At 41.0% G+C, this 13,632-nt stretch overlaps 2 protein-coding genes across 2 annotated transcripts in view; both read right to left on the bottom strand.

Moving 5' to 3' along the window:
• LOC146677678 (protocadherin gamma-C5-like) overlaps positions 1 to 2,928 on the bottom strand; it is a 285,476-nt gene extending 282,548 nt beyond the window's left edge. The window contains exon 1 of the mRNA XM_085425025.1: positions 523 to 2,928. Within this exon, the coding sequence (XP_085281151.1) occupies positions 523 to 2,907 (2,385 nt within the window). The 5' untranslated portion in view covers positions 2,908 to 2,928. The remainder of the gene's footprint in view (positions 1 to 522) is intronic.
• Positions 2,929 to 4,973: 2,045 nt separating this feature from the next.
• LOC146677677 (protocadherin beta-15-like) lies at positions 4,974 to 7,471 on the bottom strand. The gene has a single exon (XM_085380052.1). It carries the CDS (start codon positions 7,437 to 7,439, stop codon positions 4,974 to 4,976), a length of 2,466 nt encoding a protein of 821 aa, XP_085236178.1. The 5' UTR covers positions 7,440 to 7,471.
• Positions 7,472 to 13,632: the final 6,161 nt, after the last annotated feature.

Below are 13,632 nucleotides of genomic sequence, written 5' to 3'. Positions count from 1 at the left end.
ATGTTCTCCCTTAAAAAGTTAAAATGAAAGTTTACATTGTACTTTTTTGTCAGTTGAACTGTGAATTATGGGTTCCAAAGAACAATTTGTTTTATTTTTGTATATTTGTTTCTTGACAGGTCACTACTGTTGTCTATACTGATTGAGTTCTGATAGGAACTTTGATGTTGCTGTTGTCTCAGACCCTGAAAGGCAGTTTTAAGTTGAGCCAGTGGAATAGTTAAATGTGACTGTTTTCACTCAAAAATATAAACTTAAAACTATGGTTTCCTGAACACAGTTGGTGGAAAAAAATTATAGATAGATAGATAGATAGATAGATAGATAGATAGATAGATAGATAGATAGATAGATAGATAGATAGATATTGCTTTTGTTCTTTGTACATTGTTTTCTTTACTTGTTGCACTTTGTGGTCTTCCTACCTAATTTTGTTGTGCAAGAAACTGGACAATGACAATAAAAGTTCTAAGTCTAGGTTTATATGTTTATATATGTGGGAAAGAAGTTGCGTTTTTCTACCTCAGAGGATGTTGTGATGTCTTCAAACGGATCAGCAAAGTCTGATGGACTTTTCTTCAGAGTCTGGTCAGCAGGCAGCGTGTTGTCATTGTATGATGTCACAAACTTAAAGTCACTGGTTCTAGAACCTGTGGTCAGGTATGCATCATAATTGTAAGTGCTGCGTAAAGTTCCTGTGCCATCAACATCTGCGTAATTAGGAGGGAGATAACCGCTGGGGATGGCAACTGCTCCATCAAACAACAGTCTGGGCTTTCTCCTGCGACAAAACCTCAAACCCAGGATGATGATGATGAAAGTCAGAAAAAACGTGGACACAGACACCAGCGCGATGATCAGATAAGAGGTCAGTTTGGAATTGCTCTCATTATAAGACAGATCCTTCAGTTCTGGCACCTCAGCCAAGTTATCAGAAATAAGTAAATACATGGAACAGGTGGCAGACAGAGAGGGCTGTCCGTTATCTTTCACTGCCACTACAAGGTTCTGTTTCATGCTGTCAGATTCAGAAATGTCCCGGTGTGTCCTGATCTCTCCGCTGTGGACACCAATGGTAAAAAGTCCCGGATCTGTGGATTTGACTATTTGATAGGACAGCCAGGCGTTCTGTCCAGAGTCTGCGTCCACCGCGATCACTTTGGACACCAGAGAGCCTCCGTGTGCAGCTTTGGGGACCAGCTCGGTCATGAAGGAGTTGCCCTCCGGGGAGGGGTACAGGATCTGAGGAGAGTTGTCATTCACATCTGAGATGAACACACTCACGGTCACGTTGCTGCTGAGAGGAGGAGAACCGTTGTCTCTGGCCATCACGTGGACTTTGAAGCTCCTAAACTGTTCATAATCAAACGACCTCACAGCGTGGATCACACCCGTGTCTCCGTTCACAGACAGATAGGAGGACACCGGGGCACCGTTCACCTCACTAGCTAACAGAGAATAAACCACTGTACCGTTCTGTCTCCAGTCGGGGTCTCGAGCACTAACGGAACATAAAGTGGAGCCAGGTTTGTTATTCTCACTCACATATGCACTGTACGACTGCTCATCAAACACAGGTGGGTTGTCGTTGATATCAGCTACAGATAACTGAACACTTTTAGAAGAGGACAGAGGTGGAGAGCCCTCGTCAGTGGCAGTGATTGTAATGTTGTAATTGGACACTAGTTCGCGGTCCAATTGTCCTGTGGTCACCAGAGAATAATAGTTTTTAATAGAAGGAACCAACTTAAAGGGGACACCCTGCTGGATCGAACAGTGGACCTGCCCGTTATTCCCAGCGTCTCTGTCCTGAACATTAATAATGCCCACCTCTGTACCAGTTGGCACGTTCTCCGGTGTGGGGTTAGACACTGAATTTAGATATATAACTGGTGCATTATCATTTACATCAGTCACATCTATTAACACTTTGGCGTAAGAAGTTAGACCTAAACCATCTTTCGCTTCTGCTCTCATTTCAAAAGAATTTCTGTCTTCAAAGTCAATCACAGCAGTTACTTTAATTTCTCCCGTTTTAGGATCAATTGAAAATACATTTATGTCGTCGTCAGACACGTGACTTAAGTCATACGTTACATCTCCGTTCACTCCTTCGTCTCCGTCTGTGGCACTGACTTTAATCACTGGTGTATCTAAAGGACAGTTTTCAGGCAGACTGGCTTTATAAACGGCCTGGCTGAACACTGGGGCATTATCATTGGCATCCAGCACAGTGACGCATATGACTACGGAACCGGATCTCTGAGGAGATCCACCGTCCAAAGCTGTGAGAAGTAAATTCATCTCGCTTTGTTTCTCTCTATCAAGAGTGTTTTCCAGTACGAGTTCAACCTTGTTGCTGTCAACAGCCAGAATAAAGTTGTCGTTCTTTTGAAGCTCGTACCTTTGCACAGCATTTTGACCTATATCTGCGTCACGGGCCTGCTCTATTGAGAAGCGGTTACCTCTGTCTGCCGACTCGCGTATTTCCATCTCAATCAAATTCTTTTTGAATTTTGGCGAGTTGTCGTTCACGTCTTGTATATGAAGACTTACACGATGAAGCTCTAACGGATTTTCTAACACCAGATCCACTTGCACAACACATGAAGGTTTCTTGGCACAAAGGCTTTCTCTGTCGATTCTCTCCAATGTGATCAGATCCCCCGTTCTCATATTAATATCACAGTAACGCTTATGAGTGCCCTCAAAAGTAACACGAGCCTTCCGGGAAGATAAAGTCCTCAAATCAAAACCGAGATCCTTTGCTATATTTCCAATTGCTGAGTCTCGTTTAATCTCCTCGGGAAAGGAATAGCTCAGATCTCCACAAACGAGGTGCAGTGTTACAAAAATGGAAGAAATGCAGAAGATCGGGCCTTGCGCTGAAAATCCTTTGTCCCGCATCTTGACAAAAATCGACCGTCAATTTCAAAGAAAATGTACTGTGCAGCACAAAAAAGAAGGTCGGACCAAGACAACTAAATGTTCGGTTATTTGGTAACAATTTGCGACATCTCTATCCGGGATTTTACCAGATTATCCAGACACTTTACAACTGATTTCGATGCAATAGTGGGTGGAGTGGCGAGAGATTATTTTCTGTTAGACAAGGGCGACACCACGAGTTACTTTATCATCTTCACACCAGAACGTATTGAAATATTTTCGCAATTTAAATCCGGATTGTGGCAGCAATTCATCATATTTAAATTACCTGTGATTATCAGCTTAAAACTTCCGTGTGATTTCTGCAATATAATAGACTAAGCACAGGATGAAGGTCTTCACTTCACAGGTATACCGTATGCCTGTCCGTGCAAACGAGATTTGGATTGTAACTTATACATATAATGCCTTTGCTTTTGCTAGGTAAAAGTTTGCATAAACCGTATTCCTAAACATTATTATTGCGAAATGTTTAAATCTCCAAAAGAGAGGGCCAACATAACTTTGAGTGTATAAACACTGTACATTTTTAACAGTAAAAGAACACATTGTCCTAAAGTGCGTCAGGGCATTTGGATGAGTTACAATACATTATACATTTTGTTACATATGAAAATAATTAATATAACAGAAATGCGTTCTGAATAACCGAGACACAAAAATACATTTTCCTACTGGGCTGCGCGAGAACACCAGAAGAGCCTTTCAGTGCCACACAGAGCTGTTTTTGCATTTTATCTTGTTAGGGCCAACTGTTTCAAGAGTATGTAACAATAATAATAATAATAATAATAATAATAATAATAATAATAATTCGTCCATTCATAGTCATGAAACGAAAACCATGCCTGGGCTGACACAGAGACAATATCCCGTTTTTAATTACACTTCCTAAGACCTTACCATCGATTAAACGTGGCAAAGTCTTGTAAGAATGTTCCATCAGTCCAGAAGCCTCTTACTTGTGGCGTCTCCTTTTTGTGCTGGGGTGTGAAGTTAACCACAGTTAACCATTCCACCTCCCAGGCGAGCATGATACAACAGAAGAGGTATGTATCGCGCTCTTCTCAATATTGGTAGTTTTGGACATAAACTATTCTCTGCCTCGAACTGTTTGCAAGGTAGAAATTGCTGGCATGTTGTGTCATCTGTTGCTGCTGGGTTGGGAAGCGCTCCTCTCCTGTCTAGGTGGAGTAGTTCAGTGGGCCTGGTATGTATTAGCTAACCTGTCCTCTGGGTTCGGCTTTGCATTTAAATTGCCGATTTATTAAATGTAATATGTCACTTTTCATATATGAAAGCTGCTGCCTCTCTTCAGGATAACTCGCTGTTGTGTTTCTCCGTTTTGTACTTCTCTTTGGTTCTCGTTTATGCTGCTTTATTTCTTTTTTTGTTATGTTATGATTTGTTCACTGGCATTGTTTGCGTCAGGGGTGCTTCGCTCATCGCTCTGCCACTTCAGCTGCGACCGTGTTCGACATCCTAATTGAGACCTTAATTATTTTAATTTATGTAAGTTTCTGTACATGTCTGATGTAAGGTTAATGTTGCAATTATATTTATTTCACCAAGAATCGTTTAATTTATTTCGCTAGAACTGTTGTTACGTTAATGTAGCCTATTATAGGATTCCTTGGTGTAAAGTTACATTAAAGCATTAACGCCACCCCCATGGTTGAATGTATAGAAATTTAAAAACTAGCTTTGTTTTGTTTTGGTTTGTGTGTGGTGGGGGGGGGGGGGGGGGGTATTGCTTTGTTTTAGAATACTAAGGTTGCATTTCCGAATTTCGGAACCTTGTCTCCTGCCACATCTTTAGTGGAACGAACCTGTGCGCCTTACTGGTGCTTTTAGTTATTTCGTTGAGTGAAATTCCCGAGCTGGCGATGGTGGCAATTTTTTCCTGCCATAACTATTGTGGGAATAGTGAATTTAAGGGGCAAACACTAAATACACTGTTTCATACCCTCGTGTTGCGACAAACAACTTCGATTGACCGTGTAACGATGCCTCTTAGATTGTAATTAGTGAAAGAACAATGTAGCCAGAGAAATATTAAAGACGTTTAACTTAAATGGAAAGGTTCTGAGCATCCCTACCTCATCAAAAGCCTCCACAACTTCAAACGGATCAGCAAAGTCTGATGGACTTTTCTTCAGAGTCTGGTCAGCAGGCAGCGTGTTGTCATTATACGATGTCACAAACTTAAAGTCACTGGTTCTAGAACCTGTGGTCAGGTACGCGTCATAGTTGTAAGTGCTGCGTAAAGTTCCTGTGCCATCAACATCTGCGTAATTAGGAGGGAGATAACCGCTGGGGATGGCAACTGCTCCGTCAAATAACAGTCTGGGCTTTCTCCTGCGACAAAACCTCAAACCCAGGATGATGATAATGAAAGTCAGAAAAAATGTGGACACAGACACCAGCGCAATGATCAGATAAGAAGTCAGTTTGGAATTGCTCTCATTATAAGACAGATCCTTCAGTTCTGGCACCTCAGCCAAGTTATCAGAAATAAGTAAATACATGGAACAGGTGGCAGACAGAGAGGGCTGTCCGTTATCTTTCACTGCCACTACAAGGTTCTGTTTCATGCTGTCAGATTCAGAAATGTCCCGCAGTGTCCTGATCTCTCCGCTGTGGACACCAATGGTAAAAATTCCCGGATCAGTGGATTTGACTATTTGATAGGACAGCCAGGCGTTCTGTCCGGAGTCTGCGTCCACCGCGATCACTTTGGACACCAGAGAGCCTCCGTGTGCAGCTTTGGGGACCAGCTCGGTCATGAAGGAATTGCCCTCTGGGGAGGGGTACAGGATCTGAGGAGAGTTGTCATTCACATCTGAGATGAACACACTCACGGTCACGTTGCTGCTGAGAGGAGGAGAACCATTGTCTCTGGCCATCACGTGGACTTTGAAGCTGCTGAACTGTTCATAATCAAACGACCTCACAGCATGGATCACACCCGTGTCTCCGTTCACAGACAGATAGGAGGACACCGGGGCACCGTTCACCTCACCAGCTAACAGAGAATAAACCACTGTACCGTTCTGTCTCCAGTCGGGGTCTCGAGCACTAACGGAACATAAAGTGGAGCCAGGTTTGTTATTCTCACTCACATATGCGCTGTATGACTGCTTATCAAACACAGGTGAGTTGTCGTTGATATCAGCTACAGATAACTGAACACTTTTAGAAGAGGACAGAGGTGGAGAGCCCTCGTCAGTGGCAGTGATTGTAATGTTGTAATCAGACACTAGTTCACGGTCCAGTTGTCCTGTGGTCACCAGAGAATAATAGTTTTTAATAGAAGGAACCAACTTAAAGGGGACACCCTGCTGGATCGAACAGTGGACCTGCCCGTTATTCCCGGAGTCTCTGTCCTGAACATTAATAATGCCCACCTCTGTACCAGGCGGCACGTTCTCCGGTGTGGGGTTAGTGAGTGATTTTACAAATATCCCTGGTGCATTATCATTTACATCAGTCACATCTATTAACACTTTGGCGTAAGAAGTTAGACCTAAACCATCTTTCGCTTCTGCTCTCATTTCAAAAGAATTTCTGTCTTCAAAGTCAATCACAGCAGTTACTTTAATTTCTCCCGTTTTAGGATCAATTGAAAATACATTTATGTCGTCGTCAGACACCTGACTTAAGTCATACGTTACATCTCCGTTCAGTCTTTCGTCTGCGTCTGTCGCACTGACTTTAATCACTGTTGTATCTAAAGGACAGTTTTCAGGCAGACTGGCTTTATAAACGGCCTGGCTGAACACTGGGGCATTATCATTGGCATCCAGCACAGTGACGCGTATGACTACGGAACCGGATCTCTGAGGAGATCCACCGTCCAAAGCTGTGAGAAGTAAATTCATCTCGCTTTGTTTCTCTCTATCAAGAGTGTTTTCCAGTACGAGTTCAACCTTGTTGCTGTCAACAGCCAGAATAAAGTTGTCGTTCTTTTGAAGCTCGTACCTTTGCACAGCATTTTGACCTATATCTGCGTCACGGGCCTGCTCTATTGAGAAGCGGTTACCTCTGTCTGCCGACTCGCGTATTTCCATCTCAATCAAATTCTTTTTGAATTTTGGCGAGTTGTCGTTCACGTCTTGTATATGAAGACTTACACGATGAAGCTCTAACGGATTTTCTAACACCAGATCCACTTGCACAACACATGAAGGTTTCTTGGCACAAAGGCTTTCTCTGTCGATTCTCTCCGGTGTGATCAGATCCCCCGTTCTCAGATTAATATTACAGTAGCTTTTACGAGATCCTTCAAAATCAACACGAGCTTTCCGGGAAGATAAAGTCATCAGATCAAAACCGAGATCCTTGGCTATATTTCCAATCACGGAGTCTCGTTTCATCTCCTCGGGAAAAGAATAGCTCAGATCTCCGTAAGCGAGCTGCAGTGTTACAACAAAGCAAGCAAAGCAGAAGATCGGGTCTACCGCCGGAAATCTTTTGCCGTCTGCCATCATGGGACAAAAGACCCGTAAGAAGGAGAAGAAATTGCTGTGTACAAAAACAAAGTATTATTGCAAAAACATTAAAGATTTCTTAAAGGATGGAAACAAAATAGAATTCGTGCAACGAGCGGATTCCTCTGAACAACTATAACTGATATTTATGCAGTAATAGTGGGTGGAGATGAATGTGCTGCTTTTGTGCTAGCCCACAGCGGCACCAAGAGTTGTTTCTATCTAGTTACACTTACATGTCATCATATCAAGAGTCTCTAAACCCATATTTATTTATCATACGAAAAACAAATCTTCATCGGAATGGTATTTTATCATTGATGAGCATCGCATACATTATGGTGTCAAATATTAAGTTTTAATTATGGCGCAAAACTAAACGTTTCAGCACCACGATTACAGCTCTCTCTATTCTGTAGGTTTGACTGATTACAGATCCGGAGACAATCATGTGCAAAATGTGCTCACTTTGAATCATTTTGTTACAAGTGTTAACTCTTGCAAAATCTATGAAATCATATTGTGTTGCTGAAATGTAATCTAGGTAATATATTTATAGTAAAAATCTTCTGGTAAAAGATATGTATGATGTGCTTAAGGAATTCTACTTTTCCATTTCCATTTTTTAATAAAGTGTTCACATGACTTGATTGAATGAACATTTAAAATATTAAACGATTATTACTACAAGCAGGAACAGCAAAGGACTTGCATAATAGAACCGAGTGGAAGTAGTAATATCAGAGATAAAAACACATTTAGAAAAGAAAAAAAAACGTGCCTAGTTGTTTCAGGACCATGGACAGAGACAGCAGCGTGCTGAGTAGCAAGTAGCACTGGCAGCCACTGACACTATAAAAATATCAGTACTGCTTTTTCTGAATTTACACTTTGTCCCAGTTGGGGCCCTTAGCTGTTACAGAATGCCAGGTTCCATAATGAGAAATGAGATTTGCTCGCTCTGTCTCTCTTTCTACAGAAAACAGTGTGTGAAACAATTCTCTGAGCTGCTTCTAATGCCATGTCAGCTTCACCACACCAAAACATTTCTTCTTCCTCCTTCCCCTAAATACTAGTTGTCATCTAGTAAATTTAAAAACAGAAAACTAAACTCTGACAGCACTGAAATTGCCTTTGGAGAGTCTGAAGATTCCTTTGAATACTAGATAGCACTATGGACTCAATTAAAGGGTGATGCGAACTATTTTGTCTTTAGTATTTAGGTTAACCTTTCAATCTACCCCTTTCTTATTTCTTACTTTTTGCATTCTCGATTGCGCTTGTGCATCTTCTCTTATTTAGGTCCCTCGCACTAGATATGTGAGCAGAAGGAGCCACAAAGTGAGACAATGAGAAAGGAGTAGATACTACAGCTTTAACAGAGACACACATACACACAAAGATTCAAGGAGAAAACTTTGATCTGAGGTCAAATAACTGAAACTACTTTTGAATACAAAGAAGCAGTAGTATGAAGAGTCCTCCTTCCATCATGGATTGTCTATTTCAGTTGTGTGTCACACCTATTTTATACACTCCTGGTATCCAGTGCAAAACACTTTGCAAATGGATGCATGAATGCCTCCTCTCTTCTGTCTTCCACATGCATTTCAGGAACTGAAACATTGTTTGTCATGGTGTACTAAGAATAATCACAGGATGGAGGAAAGAGGTGATGAGGAGGCAAAAATAAATTCAATAAATATGAGATGTTTTAGCTCATTTTACTTCCTGCCGCTGTCTTTGTCCAACTGTTCTCTTTCCGGATTTGCATTGTTCTTCTGTTTGAATCACCTTCACTGGACTCTTGTTTGGACTCATTCTTCTCCCCCTCGGTGACTTTTTTCTGTCATCCATAAGTTCAATGAAATAACCTTTTGTTGCAACCTTTTTGTTTGCCTCCTTTCTGTGCTCCCTTTTGTATCCTCCTTTGAACAGATTCTAAGTCATTTAAATAAAAAAAAAGATATATATTTAGTTAAAACAAAAGTTAAATTTAATGGAATCTGATCAAATAAACTTTGATTGATATAAATTTAGTTTATACCAGACACATTTTCCCCAAACATTAAGTATTTGGATAAATAAACCCTTGATTTTATATATTTTACTGCATTTTATTCAAAATTATTGCTTAATGTTGCTTATTGAGGGTCAAAAAAATATTTTCTTTGAATCTTAAATTCTGGTGTTAGCAGCTACATAAGTTTTAAGTAAAGATGAGTCTGGCAACCTTACTCACTTTCTAAGTCCACCCACTGACAGATTTGTTTTTTTCAGATTTATAGTTTTCTACAAGCCAACAATGAATCATTTTTTGTAGCTTTTTATGAAAATAGAACTCCCCAACACTCCCCAAGTTCCCCTTTAACAGTATTTAAGGTTATAACAAAGGACAGCAGACAGTAAGCCTCTCTGGTATCATATGGCAGTTTCAGTTTGTGCAGTACATGACCAATTCACCTGTTCATTGGGGTTTTTTTTTCTGTTCTTGCTTCTGGATGTCACAAGTATGCCCTGTGACTGTCTTTCATACTGCTTACTAGAGTTAAACTCAGTGTACCAGTTTTTCTACCATATCCACTCATTACTTTATATTCTAGCTTCGGTACAAAAAAAAAAAAAAGAAAGCAGCTCATTCACTTTCTCATAGTTATGTTTTTGTTACATTTCTCTGTCAATCCCTCAGGCTGTGCAAGTTCCCTGAATAGCACTGTTGTATTCATAATGACCTTTGAATGCCAAAATAAGAAATTTCACCACATGGTTGTTTCAAATGTAAACAGTATTTCTATATATAAGTCTATATATCTGTTGAGTTTGTAATCAGGTAGCGGAGGCCAAGTCTGGGTTCAACACTTTATTTCAGGCTTTACAGCAGCACTCCATCTTTTTTACCTCTCTCTACTTTCTTCTTCTCCCCTCTCTCTTACCCAGCCTCATTAGCGGCCCCCCTGGTCTGACAGGGTAACAGCATGTTCTAATTTTCTTCCTTTATTATAGAACCTTGTAAACACAACATCCCCCCTTTTCTCAAATAATACTCTCTCCCTTGCAGCACAACATGAAACATTCGACAGCCTTTTACTTTTGAGGCAATTAGTAACTTCAGAACAGTATTATATATATCCTGATAAAAGAACTGTAATGGCAAAGTAAACGTGCCCCAGATCAACCCTGAATCAAAAGGAACAACCGTGTGCCTTCTTCTCAGCTTATCAGAAGTCACAGCTGGAATTAAAGAGAGGTAATGAAACTCAAATGCACTTTCCATTCAGTCATTTCTCACATCTGCATATTTCTCCTTTCTTTTTACCTCTGAACTATTTCATAACAAAGTCTTTTTTCCATCTTGGTGGTTGTCTGTCCCTCTGCAGGGTGGGACGTGTAGCTGTCTGTGCTGAGCTGATGTTTTCCGCCTCTGTCTCAGCTCTTTGCGTGTGTTGAGTTCTCTGGGACGAGTGAGAGATGCGCTGCATTCCATCTTCTCCCATCGCCGAGGATGAAAGAACTCTCACCCATCTGCTGCTGTACCTCCAGCGGCTTGGTGTATTGTGGCTCTCCTTTTCCCACATGGAATGGCATACTCTCACTGAAGCACCCACAGTCACTTTAGTAGGTTTAGCACCTCTCTGTCTGTATAAAGTGCACTTCTTTTCTGTGTCAATTAGAGGTGGGAATCACCATACATCCCACGATACGATATTATTGCAATTTTTTAAAAATATTTTGCGATATTCAGATTCTGTACATAAAGGTAAACTTAATCAATATTCATTTTATCTAATAACAAAGTCTCACACTCAGTTTTATTGTTGACAAACTGAACGGTTTGTATTACAGTCTAGTCCAACTTAACTGAATGCAACCATCTGGTACAATTATAGCTATTCTGAACTATGCATTTTATGAAAACTATGCAGCCCATTCAGCAACTGAAGAATTTGAAAGTAAATGAAAACAAAATATAATTTTACATTAAATAAAAAAGTTTTAAACTTAATTAAAATAAAACATGTCTTAAATTAAAATAAGTAAACTGTCATGTTTATTGCTGCCAAAAAAAAAAGTTAAACACATTTGGACAGTGTCAGGATTCTTGCTCAGAAAAAGGAGCTGATCAACGTGCTCTGAAGTCAGAGCATGTTCCAATCCACAAAAACTTTTTTTGTAACAAAATATCGATTTCTGCTGTCCCTGTATCGATACATTATTAGCAAACAAAATATCACGATACTACACAGTATCGATTTTTTCCTCCACCCCTAGTGTCAATGTCACTTTGGATCTGATGTGGTCATATTGTCCAGCATCCTTCGGTGGTGGCAGAATGTTGAGTTTAGTCCGCAGAGATTTGGGAACGATCAGCCGTGTTCCTCTAAATATCAGCGGTGACTCTGCTGCCAGTTCATGTCGGACCAGGAAGTAGGGTTTGACATCATCTGGTAAGGATTTGCTTTCTTTCGGCCAGCCCGAAAGAACGATCTGTCTTAGTTTTGTTAATTCAGGATAGTCTTCACATTCTGCTTTGAAGTCTGCCAGTGGAAGCGCTGTTAGCTGAGGAGAAATTTCAGCAATCTCTGTGATTAAGTCCTGTTCAGAGTCTTCACTTGTGTTTGTGGTATGCAGGGTAACACGGGACATACAGTCAGCTATAACATTTTGGCTTCCTGGACAGTACTCTAAGTCATACTGGAAACATCAGTCTGGCTGACCAACGTGCCATCCTCATGCCAGCTCTGTTCATCCCCTTAGTACTTAACAGGGTGGTGAGGGCCTGGTGATCAGTTCTCAGAGTAAATCTAGGTCCCCATATGTACATCCTCCATCTTTCGACAGCCCATACGCAGGCGAGGGCTTCTTTTTCAATTGTTGAATATTTCCTCTCAGCTGGGGACAGGGTGCGGGAACCAAAAGCAACAACCCGTTCCTCATTGTTTGAGTTCATCTAGGTCAGAACAGCTCCAAGACCAATCTGACACATCAGCGGTGATGAACGTTGGCAGATCTGGGGTCCGTTCTTCGTACCTCGCTTACTACATCCAAGATCAAATGACACATCCAAGATCAAATCATCGCGCTAACTTTGAGCTCGCTATTCCGGTTCTCCGAACACATCTGTTGTTGACGATTAGTATAGCTGGATGAAGTAATGTGAGATCACTGGGTGGCTTAACAGGGCTACGCATCGATAGTAGAAACATTGATCGGCAACCCTTTGATTGGTCGGCGAAAAGGTCGGTATTTTTCGGCAGCAGAGCAAGGACTCTTGATTGAGGGATTTCAGGAGTTTCAGAGTTTAATTAAAACGCAAGGGAACACTGCAAAGGCTGCAAAAGCAAGGAGAGAGGGCTGGCAGAAAGTTGCTGACAAATTAAACTCGTAAGTAATTTAATAATAACAATAATAATGGATTGGATTTATATAGCGCTTTTCAAGGCACCCAAAGCGCTTTACAATACCATTATTCATTCACTCTCACATTCACACACTGGTGGAAGCAGCTACGGTTGTAGCCACAGCTGCCCTGGGACAGACTGACAGAAGCCAGGCTGCCATATCGCGCCACCGGCCCCTCTGGCCAACACCAGTAGGCGGTAGGGTAAATTTATTATATTATATTACATTATATCCTCTTTCACATTAGAGCCACAACAGGACCCACTAGAACATGGGAACAAGTAAAAGTGAAATATAAGAATATTCTACAGAATGGTAATATTTATCACTTATATTGCTTTTAGTCTCTTGAAAAGAGACCCTGAAATAATCTGTTTGTTTGTTTATAACAGCAACCAAGAAAAGTGCAGAGCACAAAAAGACAGGTGGTGGTCCTGCACCCCCTCGTCAACAAGTTGGTTAAGTAAATAATACCCTCACGGGAAAATCGATATCTCTCTATGATCACACTGTCGCGCTGAGCTAAAGGATCCTGTCTATCCCGCAATATACGCTGAATTCTGAAAACTCTCCTTATCAATCTTGCACCTTCCGCAATGGGTGGCTCGCGTATAAGGACAGGACATGGCTGCGACAGACTTCCCAAATCCACCTTCGCTTTTATAGCCGTGGTCTCTCATCTTGATTACATGAAGTAATTTACAATTACTACTCTAAAATATGAATTACATCTGTAATAATCAAATACATGAAATAGAATGATTAACTCATTCACTGCCATTGACGTCTATAG

This window comes from Rhamphochromis longiceps, linkage group LG2, assembly GCF_057381845.1.
Source record: "Rhamphochromis longiceps isolate RC_006_pf linkage group LG2, R_longiceps_female_GT1.1, whole genome shotgun sequence".
Classification (NCBI taxonomy): Eukaryota; Metazoa; Chordata; class Actinopteri; order Cichliformes; family Cichlidae; genus Rhamphochromis; species Rhamphochromis longiceps.
The sequence above is the reverse complement of the archived record's forward strand: the minus strand, read 5'-3'. Positions and strand labels throughout refer to the sequence as shown.